General features: G+C 41.3%; 1 protein-coding gene across 2 annotated transcripts in view; it reads left to right on the plus strand.

The window, feature by feature from the left end:
- The first annotated feature begins 17047 nt into the window (after positions 1-17047).
- The window catches only part of LOC133411721 (contactin-associated protein-like 4), an 83016-nt gene continuing 77118 nt past the window's right edge, over positions 17048-22945 (plus strand). For both annotated transcript variants that reach the window (XM_061694381.1, XM_061694382.1), the window contains exon 1: positions 17048-17167. In XM_061694381.1, coding sequence (XP_061550365.1) covers positions 17089-17167 — 79 coding nt within the window. In that variant the 5' untranslated portion in view covers positions 17048-17088. The remainder of the gene's footprint in view (positions 17168-22945) is intronic.

A 22945-nucleotide genomic window follows, 5' to 3' on the forward strand; every position in this document is an offset into this window, starting at 1 on the left:
ACATGTTCATTTAGGGCAAGTTTGATGCCGCAAAATCCAACTAACACCTCGCGTGGCTCACAAATGCAAATTGTGAAGAAGCGAGGAGGAAGGAGACAATGTCCTTTTGTTTGGTGAGCAGCACTGAGCGGACACCGATACCATCTCACTGCTAACAGACTGTGTTCCCAAATGAAAGTCGCTTCACGCCAGCCCAGAACACGCCTACACTTGCACGCGTGTTCATGTCATTAAGCAGACTGTCCTGCATCATTAAAAAACCCTTTTACACACACACACACACACACACACACACCGACAGACGCACGGACGGCACAGGCATGATGGTGAACTGTCCTAACACGGCAAGATGCAATTCAATAGCAGTTCGCTCAATTAGATGCTTCACAAAGGCTGAAAAGGATTCTTGTCCATGCTCGCTTTGCTTTGTGACAGCAAAGCATTGTGGGACGAGACCTGAGAGTCCTTTTTTTCTGTTTGCAAGCAGGTAATGAATGATCTGGTATTGACATGTTTGTAGCATCCAAACTCAAAATCAAGGATGGCCTTGAACAAGATGGATCGATTGTTAGTTTGGTTATGGTTTTTAAATCCAGATATGTGTATGGGACTGGACATGTTAACAGGTTGTGTTCATGGAAAGATAAAGGAGACAGCGGGAGTGAGTGAGTGAGCGAGTGAGTGAGTTTCATAACAAAGGGATGGTGCAATGGCCAAGAAGCCTTTAGTGTAATGTGAATGGACAAACAGATGTTTACAGTATGCATACACAGAATTGACAAACAATTGTATGTTCCGCATACATGTGTGTATGTGTGTGTGCGTGCGAATGGACAAATAGGATTTCTACATTATGTGTGTGGCTTTTAGTGAAAAGTCGGACAGAATTTAAAGTCCACATCTTATATGAGATATTTAAAAGTTGAATGCCAACTACATGATTTTCATGACTATGAAGAGATTTAATGTCTGAACACTATGAGGGGCCTAATCCTGACATTATTTAGGATTAGCTCTCACACTTACTATTCAAATGCTTTCACACACACACACAAACTACTGAAAGGCTCTCATAAGGACTACTCAAACACTCAAACATTCCTACGAGTCTTGCTCTCATTAACACTACTCAAATGCTCTCATTGACTACTCAAATGCTCTCATATACACTACTCAAATGCTCTCATTTACCCTACTCAAATACTCTCATTTACACTAGTCAAATGCTCTCATTTACACGAGTCAAATCAACTATTATCTATCTATCTATCTATCTATCTATCTATCTATCTATCTATCTATCTATCTATCTATCGATTGATCGATTGATCGATTGATCTATCTATCTGAGTATATTTTATGAATGGATTTGTTGATGGTATGTGACGAGATCTGACATGTTCATGTGAGTGTGTTTGAAGTGTATGTGTCCAAACATTTTAGGCGTGTATGTGAGCGTGTATTTAGATGAGTTGAAAAGTAAGTGGTTTCAAAATAAAATATGGCATTGACCAACAGCCATAAAGTACAATAGTAAGCCTAAATTAAGCAGTAGCCTTACATAGCATTATACTGTATAGTACATACATATATATTTTTAATGTATATATGTCGTATACTTGTTGATTATTGTGTTTCAATAACGCTTTTCCTCATTGATTTAAAATGGTTGCTTTTAATGTGTAAACGCTGTAGGATATGACGTAATGGTCGGCCAATCAGAAGCCGTGTCGTGTATGTCGTAGGGCTAGGCTTTCTCGTCTATCAAGAGCGAGACGCCATTATTCGGACGCAAATGTTGCCGAATAAATGTGCCTTTCGGGCTAAAGTGCAGTGGACGTGTGTTTACTCCTGGACTCAAGACAGAGTTTTCAACACCGCTGCGTTACAATCGTTGCACGCAGGATGGCCGGATAGTCGCGTTTAAGCTCCCTTGCGCAGGTGTACTTTTCAGAGGGCAAATTCCAGCCTAATTTCCACATTAAAAATCACTTTATTTCTTGAATTAATTCACTATTTCGTTTGACGTTATATTTTAGTTTCTCAATATGGGGAATTTTTGTAATTTGCTACGCGTTGCAATCATCAAAATTATACATATTTTAAATATAAAATACTTCACTCTGAGTTTGTGCAGTGTGCAGTCCATCTCTATAATTTAACTTTTTGAATTGAACTACCTCATAAAAGATTTATACTATTCATGTGTGAGCATGATTGACATGAACTCGTGAATGCCAGTGATGTGTGGGAGAATGTGATTGACATGCTCGCGTGAACACATTTGAGTAGTGTTTATGAGAGCAAGATGCGTGCATATAAGAGCATTTGAGTAGTGTAAATGAGAGCATTTGACCAGTGTCAATGACAGCATTTGAGTAGTGTAAATGAGAACATTTGACTAGTGAAAATGAGAGCATTTAAATAGTGTAAATGAGAGCATTTTAGTAGTGTAAATGAGAGCATTGGACTAATGTAAATGAGAGCATTTGAGTCATGTAAATGAGAGCATTTGAGTCATGTAAATGAGAGCATTTGAGTAGTGTAAATGAGAGCATTTGAGTAGTGTTAATCAGAGCAAGACTCGTGTGTATGAGAGTGTTTGAGTAGTCGTAACGACAGCCTTTCAGTAGTTTGTGTGTGTGAAAGCATTTGAATAGTTAGTGTGAGAACATTTGACTAGTGTAAATGAGAGCATTTGAGTAGTGTAAATGAGAGCATTTGAGTAGTCAATGAGAGCATTTGAGTAGTGTAAATGCGAGCATTTGTGGAGTGTAAATGAGAGCATTTGAGTAGTGTTAATCAGAGCAAGACTCGAGTGGAATGAGAGTGTTTGAGTAGTCCACATGAGAGCCTTTCAGTAGTTTGTGTGTGTGTGTGAAAGCATTTGAATAGTAAGCGTGAGAGCTAATCCTGAATAATGTCCCTAACGGCCCCTCACACTCATCTCCTACTGCGCTCATACAACTGATGCAAGCGTTGCTGTCTACAGAATTGCACTGAGTCGCGCTTCAGGCAGCGTGACGCTGATGCCGGGTGGATTAGCGAAAGCTAAACTCATCCTGAGACGCTCAAATGAATGCTCTTATTTTAATACCAAACTACCATCCACTCTTAGTTTGAAATTTAGGGCAGCTACAGTCACGGATGCTCAATGTCAAACAGTGTAAGTCCTTCGCACTTACTTGAGAATCTGAGGACTAGCATGTGCTAACTCCATGTTTGTTATTTTCAAGTTAAGTGCAGAAATTAATAGAGATAAAGCGTTTACTGATTAATCAGTGCAACACTGGGCAAACTCCCATGAAACCAGGTTTCAACTTTTTCAAAAACATACCAGAAAATGAGGTTCAGAGATGGATAGAAGGTTGAAAAAGTAAGTTTGACCCGTATTTGGACTATTACACTACCCTAATTTATTAGACAAATTATTTAAAAAATATATATTTTACAATATTATAATACATTAATAATAATAAATTATGATTGAAAACTCTAAATTGCCTGTCGGTGTGAGTGCGAATGGTTGTTTGTTTGTATGTGCCCTGCGATTGGCTGGCAACCAGTTCAGGGTCTACCCCGCCTCCTGCCCGATGACAGCTGGGATAGGCTCCAGCACGCCTGCGACCCTAGTGAGGAGAAGCGGCTCAGAAAATGGCATTGTTGAAATGCCTTGTTGTGGAAAGACGATAGCTACCTCATCCCACATGATGCAAATGTTTGTAGATTAATTTCCGCCTGTACAGTATAAGTGGATTTTGTCCGCTAACTTTTACAATAATTGCATCACAAATTCATCGAAGACGTTTGACCATATTTCCAATGGAAGACACAGGCATTTTTGTGCATGGTGGCTTTGTGTGACTCAGGCAAACTTTAATGTGCACTGCTGGCTGTCACGGCGGACACCTGCCATCACGGAGTTGTGTTGATACTATTTTATCAGGCTTGAAAGCTTGATAAAATAGTTTTGCGAGATGACGTTAAACAGGCGTTTGATTTTGTGACATATTAAAGGATTTTTGTACGGTCATGGGGCTCGGCTGACGACGGACCTTGATGGGGTCGGGTGGCTGGTCGAACACAGCACACACCTGACAATGATCTCCCTGCCAAAAACTTGACGTCACTTGTGCTAACTTGGCGTCACTTGTGCTAACAAAATTGCAATCAATCGTCACAAAAATGTACGAGGACCTCTCTATTTATACCCACTTACACCTCAACTATCGGCCCAATATTTTTAAATTAATGGACAATAAGTGTTTCCTTCTTATATACTCTCACTACAGTGAGCACTCACTATCATGGTTTATTGGGGTTGAAGCTGCCATGAGTAGAGATGTCCACGTACATTTTGGTGATGATTTGTGACAGTTTTGGGACATTAATCTTTCATACGCTTACGTTTAGTGTTTCAGACTGTGTTTACCATTTTAATCGATGACACCCTAATAGATTAGCGATTTTTTTAGCCAGTTGAATTAACGATGGATAATTTTACGGTTCCATTGCTGTTGTTTTCATGTCAGAGTGCAAAGCAACCCTATATGATTGTTTGAGTTCAAGGATGTGTGGCACTCGCAGTCATGTTTGTATCATTTTAATTGACGACACATCTTATAAATTAGCGATTTCTTAGCATATTAAATTTGTGAGTGATGATAATTTTGGGGTGCTAGCTGTTTTTCATGAGAGCAACGATATATGACAGCAATATAAGGTATAATACCAACTTGAACAAAGCATTTTGGAAATCAAGCACGCTCTCTTTTTTTTTTTCCTGAAATGTGTCATTTTAGGTGGTATAGTGGGCGACTGGTTAGCACATCCACCTCACAGTTCTGAGGACCGGAGTTCAAATCCCAGCCCCGCCTGTCTGGAGTTTGCATGTTCTCCCCGTGCCTGGGTGGGTTTTCTCCAGGTACTCCGGTTTCCTCCCACATCCCAAAAAAACATGCAGGGTAGGTTGATCGAAGACTCTAAATTGCCCGTAGGTGGGAATGTGAGTAGGAATGTTTGTTTGTTTGGCTGGCGAACAGTTCAGGGTGTACCCCGCTTCTCGCCCGGAGATGGCTGGGATAGGATAGGCTCCAGCACGCCCGTGACCCTAGTGAGGATAAGAACAATGGAAGATGAATGAATGAAAAAGGTGTCATTTTGGAGTTAAGGGGATTCCACCTCACAGCTTAAAATATTACCTAATACTGCCATTTTAAAGTACAGTAATACAGCCACTTTATAGTATAACACATTCCTTCGTCACACGATCTCTGTAGTGTCTCCAGTCTTTTTTTTTTCTTTTTTTCTTTTTTTTTTTTGCTAAAAAGATGAGATTTTGACGATGAAAGGGGCAATTATTTAAAAATTTCTCCAAAATGCATTGATATTATTGTAAATGACTGCCAGTTGAATGTTCTTGTGCAAAAAATACATACAAATCTACTTGTTAGTGAATGAAATATGGACCATTAAGACCACATAACTCATTTAAGTACAATTTGACAGCTAGTGTGTGGACGGGCACAGCTGCTTCAGAGCAACTTGTTGTCGCAGTGTGGAAAAGCCAGCCCTGCAACGACCCGGAGGCTTTAAGCGGATATATTTTCACGGTTCAAATATGTTATGTGCTTACCATGTTTATGTTCGTTTGATATAAGTAATGCTGTTTTTTTGCCTTTCTCTTTATTCTTAACTTGTGGAGTTAGGATTGTGTTTCCTTTGTTGGCATCGTCTTTCCGCTGTGGCTCCATCCATGTCTTTTACTTTAGTTTCATACTTTTTCACTTATTTATGCGTTTCGACCGTTTGTCGTTTTTGTTTGGAAAACTTGTGTTGGTTTGTGTTTTGGGTTTGAATATATTTGTGTGTGTTTTGTGTAGGTGCTTTTGTTCATAATGTACAGTATATGCGTAAGAAGAAGAAAAAGAAGAAGAATGGTAAATGGACTGCACTCATATAGTGCTTTATCACAGTGCCCAAAGCCATACAAAGGCACTGCCAGGCCCACTGGGAGCAAATTAGGGTTTAGTGTCTTGCCCAAGGACACTTTGACATGCGGACAGTCATAGCCGGGATTCAAACCAATGACCCTTCGGTCACTGGACGACCCGCTCTACTTACTGAGCCACAGCTGTAAAAAAGTCACATTTGCCAATAAAAGAAAGTGATGTTTCAAGAAAAAAAAAAGGAAAAAGAAAAGTGATTCTCAAGAAGTGTGTTCTGTTAAATCGTCTTTCAGGTCTTCCTTCATAAAAGGGCGAGAAGCAATTAACTTTTGTGTCAGAGGCCATCTGCTGTGTGACACCAAGCTTCCTCACTAATCGGAAGAAAAGAAGAAATTTTCTCTGAGGCTTTTAAAAGTAACACAGAGAACACATGTTGCCTATTTCACAATGTCACCGAAGAGCTTTTGTCTAAACGTTCTTTCGTCTTTCATTGTGGAATAAAGGGATGATGTCTCGGGGGAGCTCCGATGTGAAAATGAGCTGATAAACGTGAGAGAGTTCGGAAAGGGAAATCTGCCGCAGGAGCAACGTTTTCCACATCAAAAATGACATGTAGTATAGTCTTTGGCCTTTTTCGCTAAGCCTGTAAAAGGCAGGATTCTCGCATCTTTTTTAAATTTTTTATGTCACGTGAATGGAAAACCTGGCATTTTTCTAGCTTCGGAGGTAGTATTAGAAGTAGGGATGGGAATAAAAAGCCGGTTTGTTATGAGAACCGGTTCCCAGTGATTTGATGCCTAGGAATCATTTGTTTGCTTGCCTGACAGTTCCACTTATAGATTCCTCTTTTGCCGCAAGTGAATGATGTCACACGCAAGATTTTGGCGCCGAACTTTTCCAACATTGCTTTAAAGACAGAAGCACTCTAATGTTTGGCTATATTTCACGGACACACCAAGGGAGTCATGAGCAAGGCAGTGCTAGTGATGTTATGTGGAGTAGTTATCTAGTGTCTTAACACCTGGGGGGACCAAGTCTTTGCTTTACAAGTTACATGTAAGTCTCAAGTCTTTGCCCTCAAGTCCCGAGTCAAGTCGCAAGTACTACACTTTGAGTTTTGAGTCCTTTCGAGTCATCCATCCATCCATCCATCCATCCATTTTCTGAGCCGCTTCTCCTCAGTAGGGTCGCGGGCGTGCTGGAGCCTATCCCAGCTGTCATCGGGCAGGAGGCGGGGTACACCCTGAACTGGTTGCCAGCCAATCGCAGGGCACATACAAACAAACAACCATTCGCACTCACATTCACACCTACGGGCAATTTAGAGTTGTCAATTAACCTACCATGCATGTCTTTGGGTTGTGAGGGAGGAAACCGGAGCGCCCGGAGGCACGGGGAGAACATGCAAACTCCACACAGGCGGGGCCGGGGATTGAACCCCAGTCCTCAGAACTGTGAGGCAGACGCTCTAACCAGTCGTCCACCGTGCCGCCCCTTTCGAGTCATTTTACCAAAAAATAAAAAAGATATTTTAAGATATAGAATATTTATATTTAATTAATATGTGTACAGTATATTCTATATTGTATTTATACATTTAATATATTTTAAAATCCATATTTATTTAGCAAAACAAATTTGATAAACGAGTGCATTGAACCTTTATAAGAAAACCAGGGGACTGGTCAAAAAATGTTTGCACCGTCAAAGCCAATCGTTAACATGGAGGCTTAGTTTATTGCCCCTTGAAAACCGATTGATAGTAGGTTTTCAGTTATTCTATGAAAATGCTATGCTACTTACTTTGTCCCACTTTATTTCTGCAGTGACGTTAAATAGACCTGTCACAAAGAAGAATTTGCATCCAGTAGTGCTGCAATTAGTAATCGAGTATTACACTGACAATTCTATCGGAATAATCAAGTGTGAGGATAAAATATATGTTTGCTTGGCTAAATTATGAATACACAAAAGAAAATGAGACATTTCACTTAATAATGAATGACCAATTGGTTTCCTCTTTTAGATAATCAACAGTATATTTCTTAAATTCACATTATGCATATAGCAGGAAACTGCATTTTCTTGTCTACAAACGTTTCTAGTGAGGCAATTTCAAACAAATATAAATATATTTCAGTTTAAACTTTGCATTTCTTGTGAGTATCAAAAACATAAGGCATTAATTTAAAAAAAGAGGAACCAATGTTGTTGCGAGACGCTTTGACCTAATAAATAATAATTAAGCTCTTCAGTTTATGTTGTCATATATATTTGACCCTGAAGTCAGCTGACCGCATACCACTCAAGCGAGAGAAGTACGACAGCTAACTACATGGACTTGATCAACATTCCCACCAAAATAAGAAGTTATTTTATGGATTTTTGCTTTTTTTTTTGTTTAATCAGCTGTACAGTTTGAGGGCTACTGAATGGACGAATGAGCAGATCAGCTAGCTTGCTAGGTAACCAACTAAGTAACTAATAACTAACTAACTCATGCCTGTTTCTGTACTTGGACTGGATCTGCACCTTTATCCTTACAAAATGAGTTTTTGTTCGATTTTTGTTAAATACGTGAAAATTCGCCCACACAGTTTTGTGTAATCCTGCTAACACACATCGAAACACAACAAAACCCTTTGAGACTTGAACTGGACCTGCCCCTTTATCTAAAGTCTCACCAGATACTCACGAAATTGCAAAGACTATTTTCATCAAATCTTACCAAAATTTGTGAAAATCTGGCTAGGGACTTTCTGATCACTCTTTTCGCACTTGGACTGGTCCTGCACCTTTACCCAGATTCTCACCAAATGGAAAAGCTCTTCCTTTTCTTTTCCTCTGCAATCCCAAAAATCAAAGATAGAAAGCTGAAAACCTCCCTTGAAGAGGTAAGAAAGAAGAATCAGATTTGTGCTGGACTACACACAAGTGTAATCTGTTTCCTGGCTGGTGGTTGATGTCTTTTCCCCCCGTTGTGTTTGTAATGGAAGCGGAACGTTCCAGGTATGCTGCCAGATTCAGGTCAGTCCGTCGGGCTTTGTTGCCGCTTTCTGAAAGACATCAACACCTCGTCTTCCTCCTCTTCCTCACTGATAGATGATTGTAAAGTAGACGGCGAAGAGGATGAGGAGCGGAAGTAACCCAGCCAGGAGGAAAGTGACAGGAGCAAAGGGACACGCAAGAAGCGACTGGCTGACGGGAGATGGACGTACTGACACGAAAACAGACAGACAGCTGGTGTGTCACATGAGGAAAAAACAGGTAGGGCATTAAAATGCATATAAATAATAATGCACCAGTCTTGGTATAAATAATGTGTAAACATCCAGAAGAAAAAAAGAAAATAAGAAACAAGAAATAATTCAATCATAAAACAAAACAAAAATGACAAAAATAATTGAAAAGAAATTAAAACGGAATATTTACAAGCGATTTAACAGCAAAGTGGAGCATTAGAATATCTTATCTGCTACATGAAACTGTAAGAGCCCTGAAAAGCTCCATCAGTGACGGGCTGTTTCAGGCCTCCCCATTGTGCGAAGAGAGGCATCAAAGGTCCTTCCTCCCCTCTTTTGTCAGACTCCACAAGCAGCTCCGCTCCCAGTGGAGTGGGCCAACGACATGTGCAATAGCCTGTCAAATGTGCAATACCCATAAATTACATTTAGATATACTGTATATATTTTTATCTGCATTGTTGCACTTTACATCCTGTGTAATATTTTTGTAGGCTTATGTCTTATTTTTATTCTGTTAGCTTGCGATATTTCGTAATTCTTTTGTTTTTATACATAGTCCACTTACTGTTTTTGTACTGTTTGTTTTTTTGCTTGTGGAGTGTACTTGTATGTGTGTACTGCTGCTGCCAACAATGGGAATCTCCCCATTGTGGGATAAATAAAGGCATATCGACCAACATCAACTCCGTCCTCAAAAAGGCCCAGCAGAGGATGTACTTCCTGCGGCTTCTGAGAAAGCACGGCCTGCCACCGGAGCTGCTGAGGCAGTTCTACACAGCGGTCATCGAATCGGTCCTGTGTTCTTCCATCACAGTCTGGTTTGCTGCTGCTACAAAAAAGGACAAACTCCGACTGCAACGGACAATCAAAACTGCTGAAAGGATTGTCGGTACCCCCCTACCCACCCTTGAGGACTTGCACGCTGCCAGAACTAAGACAAGGGCGTGCAAAATTCTCTCGGACCCTCCGGTCACCAGCTCTTCCAGCTCCTTCCCTCAGGTAGGCGCTACCGATCAACGCAAACTAGAACTAGTAGACATTCCAACAGCTTCGCAACCAACATTGTCCCAGATTATCGCACTACTCGTCACTTTAAACCGCATACACTCCTTGAAGTCTCAGCACAATGGTCATTGCGCTGGACTATTGCAATATTAGTCATTCGAACTGCTCTAAGTGCTAGAGGACTCTGCATCTTTTTGCACAATTGTTTTTTGTCAATGTCTTTATGTCTCCAAAGTGTTCTGTAAATTGACTGTCTGTTGTACTAGAGCGGCTCCAACTACCGGAGACAAATTCCTTGTGTGTTTTGGACATACTTGGCAAATAAAGATGATTCCGATTCTGATTCCGATATTATCGCTTATCACTCTTGTGGTCACTGGTTGCCAGGCAGAGTTTGTAAAGGAAGTCTGATTTATTCCAATTTTGGAAATTGACATTTTTTTCCCCCCTATAGGAAATAATTCAAAAAGGAATAATTCATTTTGGTTTGGTCCATATTCAAACACGAACACCTCCAAGAAATTTTGTTCAATTGTTACCAAATTTGAACCAAAAGGATGGTAGGGTCATCAAAAATGCAAAAAATAAAATAAAAATAAAAATGAAATTTACCATTCTTGGCACAAACCACATATTAAAATGCAGACAATTTAAAAATCAAACAAAAAAATAAAAATAAAGAATCCTATAACAGCAACAAAAATTACAAATAATTTTTAATAAGTTGAAACAATTTTATTTACAGCTATTCAACTAAAATAAAATAAAATGAAAATGTATCATTCTTGGCATAAACCATGAATAAAATGCACCCTCCACCCCCCAAAACCCCAAAACATATTTAAAAATAATAATAATAAAAACTTTTTTTCGTTAACTATTTCAAGCTATTTAACAGCAATGTGGAGCCACAAAATTGCATATGGGGAATCCCCCCCCTTAGGAAGTAATGCAAATAATCTATTTTGGTTTGAAGGGACCATTTTAGGGTCATTTTGGCCATTTCCAAAAGCAAACTCCTGATAGTGGGTGGATGCTTGTGTGTTTCTATGCGCCCTGCGATTGGCTGGCAACCAGTTCAGGGTGTACCCCGCCTCTCACCCAGAGTCACCTGGGATAGGCTCCAGCATGCTCGCGACACTAGTGAGGATAAGGGGTATGGAAAATGGATGAATGTCTATTATGAGTAGACCCACAAAAAGGTTTCAGGATTCATGCCCATAAAGGCACAGGAGTTATACCATTATTTCATGGAAGCGACTACTTTAGTGTAATCTGATCCATTTCCAGGGGTCTTTTTACCAGATCACAGTACTACCAAAACAAGACAGATGACCAACGCTAAATTATGAAACATTTGTGTTCAGGTAATTGCCTGCAGCTTGTTAAAAAGTTTGATAAATAAACAAGAAGATTGTGTTTTAATCAACTTTCCCCCCACTAAAACAAAGCAAGTCCCTTGTTACTGACTCACTCATCCTCTAAAACATTATCCCAAGCAAAAACTATTCACTGCGGTTCTTCGAATCACATAAAAGGAAGAATCTGCACACAGAGGGATTTTCGGATGGACAAAAAAATGGTTTTAGCGGTGTTTGATCCCAGATAAACTGCTAAGAGCGCGGCGTGGATAAAACATCGACGGCTTATCACGCCACAGACGCTCTGTCCGCTTTGGAGGCTGCTGACGCGTCATCTTAGATAAACCCGAGCATCTTCATCGAGCCCCTCGGACACATTTGCACTCTGACTGACTGTGAAGATCGAAATGATTTTTTTTTTTTTTTTGCAATCAGACAGCGAGTGCACAAACATTCCTCAACTGTGGGAGAAAATAATCGTTTTTTCCCCCATCACACAAACAAAAGTCTTTGCATTGACTTTCAGCTGTTCATTCTTCTAAAGCAGTGATTCCAAAACAGAAGGGTGCCCTAAACCCTTGAGTTGACCAAGCAGATGCTAAAGAAAATAACATGAAAGCGTGAAAATGTCCTGAAAAGCTCACCATCATAGTCATTCCCGTTTGCTGGCTGTTAAATGTAGTTTAGTAGTTTGACTTTATTTTAGTTTTATTTTACAGTTTATTATCGGGGAACTTTAAATATAACAATTTAAGTGTTGCCCATCGGTCTAGCAGAGGTGTAAGAAAGTCACATACAATATGTGCACGTCACAAGCAAGTCTCAAGTCATGACTTGGTTTAAGCAAGTCGCAAGTCAAGTCACACAAACGTCCTCCAGTCACAACATATATTGGAGTGGTAAGAAATTTTTTTTGCACATTTCCCCCCCCATAAATCATAATACTAAAAAAGTATTCACACCCTATAAAACTTAAATGAACAACAACTGAGATTATGATTGATTGAGTTTACTGCACTGAATTGTTTTGACGTTGTATTTCAAACTCAATTGAACTGAACTTAATTTCTGAACAAACTATGCTGTGTACTTGATGTGATGACAGCCTTGTAACTCCTACGGTTCTTAAGAGAACACAATTAAGCAAAATACAAGACTGTTTTCTGTTGGTCACATATAATTAGATGTGTACCTAATGAGCTAATGGAGAATGGAAGAGATTCAGAATTAAGGGAATAATAAGCAAAGCAAAGCTAATTAATTTATATAGCGCATTTCATACGCAATGTGCCTTACATGATTAAAAGCATTTAAAAACAAAGAAAAAAAAACGATTATAAACATTTAATACATAGAGAAAAAAAAAGAAAAAAAGAAAAATATAATTAAAAAAGCATACACTACAAGAAATATTTAAAAGCGGAAATGCTCTAAAAAAAGGTTTTTAACCGTGACTTAAAAACATGCACACTTGGGGCTGACGTCACTTCTGTTGGCAACTTATTCCATTTGTGTGCAGCATAATAGCTAAATGCTGCTTCACCATGTTTGCATTGGACTCTGTGCTCCACTATTTGACCTGAGTCTGTCGATCTCAGAGCCCTACTGTGAAAAAAGCATCAGCACTGGGATACCCCAAGGTTGTGTCCTCTTTCCGCTGCTCTTCCCTCTCTACACGAACGACTTCACCTCAATGCACCCGGCTGTCAAACTCCTGAAGTTTGCAGATGACACCATTGTCATCGGCCTCATCAAGGACGGTGACGAGTCTGCATATCGACAGGAAGCGGAGTGGCCGGAGCTGTGGTGCGGCCGACACAACCTGGAGCTGAACACGCTCAGGACTGTAGAGACGATCGTGGACTTCAGGAGGCATCCTTCGCCACAGCTGCCCCTCACGTTGTCCAGCTGCCTTGTGTCAACTGTCGAGACCTTCAAGTTCCTGGGAATTACAGTCTCTCAGGACCTGAAGTGGGCGATCAACATCAACACAGTTCTACACAGCGGTCATCGAATCAGTCCTGTGGTCTTCCATCACAGTCTGGTTTGGTGCTCCTACAAAAAAGGACAAGCTCCGACTGCAACGGACAATCAAAACAACTGAAAGGATTGTTGGTACCCCCCTACCTACCCTTGAGGACTTGCACGCTGCCAGAACTAAGACAAGATCGTGCAAAATCCTCTCGGACCCTCCACATCTCGGTCACCGGCTCTTCCAGCTCCTTCCATCAGGTAGGCGCTGTCGATCAATGCAAACTAGAACTAGCAGACATTCCAACAGCTTCTTCCCTCTTGCAATCAACTTCTTAAACAGCTAACCTACAATTCCATTGCAACATGCTGGCAATTTTTTTTGTCTTGAGTTTGTTGTCACATTTCCGTTGGGCCAATTATATATTACTCGTGCACTCACTGTAGTAGTCTCACCACGCTGCACTATTTGCATATCTGTTGTTGACCAATACTGGCCACTCATGCCAGAGTAGCATCTGCCCCACTTGCACACTGACTGAGGAGTATCTGCAACATTTGCACAATCAACATTGTCCCAGATTATTGGACTACTCGCTTGAAGTGTCAGCGCCCTTTGCACAATGGTCATTGCACTGGACTATTGCAATATTATTCATTCGAACTGCACTAAGTGCTAGAGGACAATTGTCAAAAAAAGTATCGGCATTACCAGATAACTAGCAACTAGCGGCTCCAATTACCGGAGACAAATTCCTTTTGTGTGTTTTTTGGACATACTTGGCAAATCAAGATGATTCTGATAAAGATGATTCTGATCACTGGCATGTGGTTGTGTTCAGAAGTAACAGATCACGTTCAAACTCATGTTCAATAGCAGTCCACACACAACTGCCACCATTTCAATTTTGAAGTGGAAAAAGACAACAACCCATGCATAGAGCCTTACAGAAACATTAGAGAGAGAGAGCGAGAGAGAGAGAGAGAGAGAGAGAGAGAGAGAGAGAGAGTGAGAGAGAGAGAGAGAAAGAGAACAGAAAAGAACGGAACGTAACCCAGAAGATGCATGTTTGACAGTTACTTGTGACCGTAGAATAGTGAATGTAGTGAGCGGCATGTAGATTATTGTCACGGAGTAAAAGTACAGTTTCTTTTAAACACAAATACTCGAGTAAAAGTAAAAAGTATGCTTCATTAAAACTACTCTGACAAGTACAATTTATCCAAAATGTTACTTGAGTAAATGTAACGCAGTAAATGTACCGCAATCCTCCCCGCCTCTGCATGTTGTCAAGTTAAACTGATGTTTGGGCTGAATTTAAAAAATCAATAAAAAATCATGAGCTATGACTTAAAAAATCATTCGCCCTAGAAGGACACTTTGAAATTCCCAAATTGACCCTAAAATAGCTGCTTTAAACCAAAATGGCAGACTTCCTGCGTCTTTTCGGGCATGGCTTCTTGAGACTTTTTTGTGGGTTTACCCATGACGGACATGTGAACCAAATTTCATGTCGCTCCATACAGTAAGTGCCTTTGGGTGGCAGAATTTTCAAAATCTCTTGGCTAAATTAATCTTTGAAGTAAATGCCTATATGACCAAAAATGGCTGCTACAAAACTCTGCTCAAGTACAAGGACCATGGAACATATCATGTGAATATTATGTGCAATTCATGCTAATCCTTGCTGCATTTGCACCTTTGCACACAATCACAACTGCAATTAAGTATTTTTTTATCTTTTCTCTGTTGTCTTATTGTATCTTATTTTCTTATTCTATTCATATTTCACAATTCCAATCTAATCTGGTATCTTGGGTATCAAATTTCCTGCCATATCATGTGTCAATGTATTTGTATGACAATTAAACTCCTTGAATCTTTGCAAATGGCAGACTTCTTGTGCCTTTTCAGACATGGATCGAGACATTTTTTGCGGCTTTACCCATGATAGACATGACTACCAAATTTCATGTTGCTAATTAATGGCTCCAGGGGCTGAATTTTCAAAATTCCTTGAACAAGTGCCCCTTTGCAGTACTGTAAATGGCTCATTTTACCCATAATGGCTGCTTTAAAGCAAAATAGCGGATTTCATGTGTGTTTTTGAAATGGCCAATTTCATGATACTAATTTAAACTGAATTTTTAAAATCTCTCAGGACAAGTTCATATTTGAAGTGAAAGGCTATTTATTATTACCCAAAAAGGCTGCTTCAAAGCCAAATAGTAGACTTCCTGTGTCCTTTTGGGCATGGCCTCTTCAGAATGTTTTGTGGGTTCACCAATGATCTACCGATGCGGGTGGCTTGAGCCTTGACAGCTGTCCTTCCGGATACATTAGCGTCAGACACCAAACTCTAGTGTTATTGGATAATACCCAGGTCATTGTGAGGTCAAGAAATAAACTTCCTTCCTTCCATCCATCCATTTTCAACACCGCTTATCCTGGTTAGGGTCGCGGGACGCTGGAGCCTATCCCAGCTGACTTCGGGCGAAAGGCGGACTACGCTCCGAACTGGTCGCCAGTCAGTCGCAGACAACCATTCACACCGTCGCTGAGTGGGAATTGAACCCACGCGGCCCGCACCCAAGTCAGGTGAGTGTACCACTACGCCATCAGTGACTAAACTTCCTTCCTTTATATCAAATAGCTAACTAATTCTGCAGAGCAAACTTGACAAGCTGGCGAAAAGAAAGAAAGACGAGGACTACCGTGCATTTCAGGACAAATGGACAGAGGCTGCATGAAGCGCAACCTCACCACGTCAAACGCTGCAACAGACGTCGCATTATTTTATTTATTGTTGGTTAGCGTCAGTAGAACGCAGTTATTAAAAAGAATACATTCAGAGACTTATTATATTCTAAAATTGTTGGTCTTGCTGAAAGATGCATGCATTTAGTTGGATTCCATGTTAAAGAATAGTAGATGTCTCTCAGGGAAATACACTTTCAAATACAGTATGTGACGTTCATGGCTCTCCAAAATGGCAGACTTTCTGTGTCTTTTTGGGAATGGCTTCAGGAGACTTTTTTTGTGGGCTTACTCGTGGCAGACACGCTGACCCAATTTCATGTTGGTGCTGTAAAACTTGCGTCGGGGGCTGAATTTTGAGAATTGTGTACTCCTATGAATATGCCAAAATGTTTGGGCCTCTCCCGAACCCCTCCTCATTTCCTTCTTTAGTTCACCAAACTTCCTTTCTGCCTTCCTCCCCTCACCTAACCCACCCCCTTTTCCCTCTCTATTTCTCCTGCCTTCCTTCCTTCCGTCCTCGCGCTCATTTTCTCCCCGATCTTTACTGCTTTTTGCTCCTCTCTCCCTCATTTACCTTCTATTTAGGCCTCTCTCTCTTCCACTCTCTCTCCTGACTCTCCTCTCTCTTTATCGCACTCCGCTCTCGCTCTCTTATTCTCTCCTCCCCCCGTCCCTCCTTCTCTCTCTCTCTCTCTCTCTTTCACATCTCCTCCTTCAGTGCGCACTTGCATCACCAGTAGAGAAGAGGAAGGGAAGAGGAGAAGGATCCGCACCATCCTCCTCATCCTCTCATCACTATGGATGCGCGCCGAAGCAGAACCGCGTGGATTTGTTTGTTTGCGCTCTCGTCGCTATTGTGCGGGACTCCAGCACAAGGTGAGCATGCTCGCTGCTTTCATCTGGGCACTTTTTCTTTCTCTTTCTTGCCCACCGGAGGAGGAGAAGGGAGACGCAGCGAGCGCGACCCCCGCTGCGGAGCCTTCTCGGCCGGCTTGCGACAACTAAGAAACTCGGTCCACTTTATAAATAAGCAAGAAAGTGCACTAAAAATGGACCGCGAGTGGGAAAAGTTGCAATTAAAATGTTGGACTTGCTTGTTTCTTTGATATTTGATATGCAAACGAGAACCTGGGAGCTCATTTCTTGGATCTTTTATGTGAAGAAAATAGATCTATAAAGTGTGTCGAGTGTGAGGATGATGAGGGTGCGTTTTATCTACTCGTCATCATCTTCATGCATGCAGTGAGTCATCCTCAAGAGGGTCAGAAGGTAGCTCGCCAAGATGCAAAAAAGTTGAAAGCATCTAGGACGTCATTTGTTCTCTTCTTCCTTTTCATCTTCTTCCCCAAAGGGCACATTTGATGTCGACTCTTCCTCCTCCTGAGTGTAAAAATGTGTCGTCAGCCTCCTCCTCGTCCTCCGTCTCCATCTGTTTCATCTTCTTGTTCATCATTTCTGTGTGTGTGCGTTTAAGAGGAACCCAAAACACATAAGGGCTGTGTTTTTTTAGGGCATGTGCTGCTTTCTTGGCCGCTAGGGGGCGGCAAAGACAGCAAAAACGTTTCTTCGCGACGCCTGCTTCATGTGTAGCAAAATGTTTTGATTTGCTGTCTGCCTCCAGGCTAATAAATGAACCAAAATGACACTTTAGAAGCTACATCAGCAATAAAACGGTCTTCCTTGCCGATATGATACCAAGTAAAACAGTAGATGGTTTTGGCGGGACTGATATAGATATTACTTCTTGGATTCCAGGACCGGAAATATCAATACCAAAATCGATATTTCAATATTCATATTTTTTTTCTGAGAATTTATTAGGAAGGCTAAGGCCATAGGGTGTTGTCAATTCTTGTACTAGGAAGGCTGGTATCGGAGAATCAATATTCAGTATTTCCAGTATTGGGAAAGCTGGTGTCATAGTGTTGATAGTTTGGTAGCAATATTCTCTCCGGGGGATCAATTTCAGTATCGAGAAGGCTGGTATCAAAGTATCGATATTTTCTCCTGGGAATCGATTCCAATGTTGTGAAGGCTGCTATCACAGTTATAATATTACCTCCTGAGAATAGATTCCACTATGAAGGAAGGACACGGCACTGTGAATGACTGGTTAGCACATCTGCTTCACAGTTCTGAGGACCCAGGTTCAAATTCCGGCCTCACCTGTGTGGACTTTCCATTATTATCCCCGTGCCTGCGTGGGTTCTCTCCGGGTACTCCGGTTCCCTCCCACATCCCCAAAACATGCATGGTAGGTTAATTGAAGACTCTAAATTGCCCGTAGATGTGACTGCGAGAGCGAATGGTTGCTTGTTTCTATGTGCCCTCCGATTGGCTGGCGACCAGTTCAGGGTGTACCCCGCCTCTTGCCCAGAGTCAGCTGGGATTGGCTCCAGCACGCCCACGACCCTAGTGAGGATAAGCGGCACGGAAAATGAATAAATGAATAAAGGAAGGACAGTATCAGACTATTGACGTTTCAGCATCATCGTTTTCTTCTGGAAATCAATTTCTGTATCGAGAACACCTGTATCAGAGTATCAATATTTTTTTTCCTGGAACTCGATGCTGGTATTGGGAAAGCTGGTTTGGGAGTCACAATATTTCAGACTTGATATTGTCTCTCGAGCACAGGTGTGACACTCAAGGCCCACCACATCATTTTAAATGGCCTTCCGAAACGTCCACAATTCTTGCTAAAATCTGTACCAAATTTTCAAATTATCATATGTAATAAATAGTGTTGAGATATTGCAAGCATTTTTTTGGTTGCCAAACTCCTTTTTTACTATACCTTGAATTATAGTTGAGAAAACTATTATGCTTTGACTCTGATTTAAAAAATGGTTATCCATCAAGTTGTTGTCTATATGTAATAATATGATGAGGTGATTAAACATCAAACATTATATGGTCTCACAGTTATAATGGCCCTCTAATGGGAAACCGTAACTGTAATGTGGCCTGTGACAAGAATGAGTTTGACACCCCTGCTCTGAGGGGATTTAGTCAAAACTGGTATTGTCTCCTGGGAATGAATTCCAATATCAGGAAGGCTGGTATCGGCGTACCAATATTTCAGTCTTGATATTTTCTCCTGTGAATCAATTGCAGTACATGAAAACAAAGGCCGGTATTGGGATATTGTCCAGTCCTTGTACCAGGAAAGTCAATATCAGAATTATTGACATTTCAGTGTTGATAATTTCTTCCAGTGGTTGATTCGTACATTGTGGAAGCCGGTATTAGATCAGAGTATCCACATACTTTTGGATAGAAGATGCTTCCATGATGATGCCCTTCCACACAAGCTGGTGTAAATCCTGTCTGTTCCAACACATTGTGATCCATGTATGAACAACAGCAAGTATTACGGCTATAGAATACAGTAGATTAGAGGGCGATGATGATGAAGATGATGATGTTGTCACAGCTCAATTTATTCGCCTTTTTCTGGTAGTGTAATGCTATCGTAGAGCTACTAAAATAACCTCACACGGAGGCGGGAAGCTAATGCACAAAATTGTGACCTCGGGCCTCGCGATGATAAATAAGTCAAAAGCAGCCTGGCAATACTAACGTTGGAATGCTAACAACAACAACACCAGAATATACAAGTAGTAACGACAACGTAAAGTGCTTTCACCGCTAACATACCGTAACTCCTTGAGTTTCTTCTTCTCAATTCCAATATCAGAAAAGATGGATTTTCCCCTGGGAATCCATGCCAGTGTTGTGCCAAGCAGCTTTGATATTTTCACCTGAAAATCAGTTCCTGTATGGGGAAAGCAAGTATCCAAGGATTAATATTTCAGTACAGGGGACCGAGCGAGCCTTGCCGTGAGCAATTGACGCCGGAGCGAAAGGTTTATCGTTGCCTATAAATGCCACAAGCTGGCGGCAAGGCCCAACGTGAAGCTCTTCAATTCACCTCAACATAGCTCCACGTACCAAAATGCCACAGGATGGCACCAAATCAATATTTATTATACTGGGCTTTGGCCTTAGCACATAAGTAGCAAATTGTATTTTTTTTAGTTAACAACAGAGGATAGGTCCCACCCCTAAAAAAGATCAGCAAATAGGTGAAATCAGAGAGTAGCTCATATGCGAGGGAAGACTGTATCCGTATTTTCTCCTGGGAATCGATTCCACTCTTGGAACAGCTGGTAATGGAGTATCAACATTTTCTCCTGGGAATTGATACCGGTATCGGAAAGGCTATTATCGCAGTCTGTATATTTCAATACTGATATTGTGACATGCGACTCGATTCAAGCATTGGGAAGGCTGGTATGGGAGTATTGATATTTAAGCATCGTTCTGTTCAAGACTAATGGGCAAATTGGACAAAAACACTGAGATGCCACATTAGTGAAAAGTATAGAAAATGCCCAGTTCTGTGATTGATTGCAGTATCGGGTAGGCCTATACTGATAAATTGATATTTTCTCCTGCAGGGAAAACTTTCTACAGAATTGCTTTTGGAGGATGCTTGAATAGGATATCATAGAAAATCATCAGAGTTCTTGTTCTGGACAAAACGGCAAGGATGTGTGAGAGAGAGCGTGACGTGATCATTTCACACGGCTGAGCGCTTGTGAAGCATCATTTGTACCTGTGCCGAGTTTGGAACCAAAAGCTTTTGATCGGCTAGGTCATTCACACGCGCACATGGGTGCACACACACGCGGATGCACACAAACACATGCAAGCACACACATACACAAGCATCCACAAACACACACGCGCATCCACACGTGCACACACACACACACACACACACACACACACACACACGCGTACATACTCTCATGCGCAAAACACACGCAAGCATACACATACAAAGCCATCCACAAACACACACACACACACACACTCACTCTTCCACCTGTCGTCATCAACACATATGATCTCCTTTTCTCTCTGCATTTCATTTCCACGCCATCTCGCTGACAGACAGCCCCGACAAGAGCAAACGACTTTAATCCCAGCCTAATGAAAGATAATGGCGCCGCACGCTGTGCTCATTTGCATGCCGACGGTCACTTGCTTGCTCGCTCTCGCCTTCCTTCGGAGTTCCCCGCTTGCTTCCAATTGGGTTTTTTAATGGCAGAACTTGGACGGCGGTGGCGCCTGAGGTGACGAGCGATGGCGAATGACTGCCGCCTGGTGTAGAGGTTAAAAGCTGTTCGCTTGTTGGAGTCAAAGTCAAATTGATAATCGTCCATGCAGGGAAGGCATAACGCTAACAATGGAAACGGTGCTAACGGTGTACTTTCACCAAATGAGAGCTAAGACCTGTACGCTTACATTTCAAATTGTTACCGACTGTCAACAAAAGTCAAGAAGATGATGCCTCTGTCCGTTGTCTTTGGACTGGGAATCCTAATGCTAATAACAACAAAGCAATATGCTGAAAACGGACACACCAGAAATGAATCCAACAGTGGGGAGCTGTCAATTGTTGGGCTGCTGATGAAGGCTTATGAATCCTGGCTTTTCTTTGAGATCTCTGTCTTTTCAAACCAAAATGGCAGACTTCCTGTGTCGTTCCAGGCATGTCTTCATTAGATTGTTTTGTGGGTCTACTCATGATTGACATGTTGACCAAAAAAAAAAAAATAGCTTCGGGGGCTCAATTTTCAAAAAGATTCAAAACAAACCTGTACATGACCAAAATGATCCTAAAATGAACTTTTTAAAACAAAATGGCAGACGTGCTGTGTCTCTTTAGGCATGGGCTCTTGAGGCTTTTTTGAGGGTCTACTCATAATAGATATGCCGATCGAATTTCACATTTCTACATGAAACTGTGTTTGGAGGCTGATTTTTATTTTTTATTTTTTTAAATCCAGGTGGCACTACCCAGCCAATTTTGGAAGTCACTTAAATGTATGGGTAAGTCCTTGAAACTACAATTTGAGCAGTTGCTTGGGTCCTAAAGAACAATGACCTCTTAGCTTTTAAGGCACCACTAATGTTAGCATTAGCACCTCTTGTAGGACGGTGGAAGAATGACGGCGCCCTGGAGCCATGTTTTTCCCCTCGCACTTGAGAGTAATTACTGGCAGGCTTAAGGCAGAAAGTCAAGCTACTGTTAAAGGAGTTGCTTGTTTGAGCTGAGGAAGCTTGAGGGGACCATTAGCTTCCCTCCATTAAACCTCGCAGCTCATCATCAAGCACCCTTCAGCTGAACAAAACAGCATAGCGGCACCAGAGCCTGTTTTCTTTGTGCTCATATTTCCTCTTCAGAGTCACTTATGGAAATAAGTGCGGCCATGAAAGGCAGAAGTCAAGGTCGAGAGGGATGAATGCGGATTTATTAAGTCAGGGAAGGCTGAGATTTTATTATCAGTCGGGTCGGGATCTCGGTGGAGACGTTCCACTGGACCAGGACATGATCCAGATAAGAGGAATGACCTCCAAGACTTTACTACCGGCTATTCATCATGATTTCATCGGGAAAAACACGCCTTTGCTACCGGCTATTCATCATGATTTCATCGGGAAAAACACGCCTCTATTTTTCCATCTGAAATCTTGTTTTTTATTGACCCATGGTAAAACTATTGGCAGTACCTATGACTATGTAATGTAACGTAATTAACTACAACTATGTAATGTAACGTAATTAACTACAACTATGTA

This window comes from Phycodurus eques, chromosome 13 (genome assembly GCF_024500275.1).
Source record: "Phycodurus eques isolate BA_2022a chromosome 13, UOR_Pequ_1.1, whole genome shotgun sequence".
NCBI lineage: Eukaryota > Metazoa > Chordata > Actinopteri > Syngnathiformes > Syngnathidae > Phycodurus > Phycodurus eques.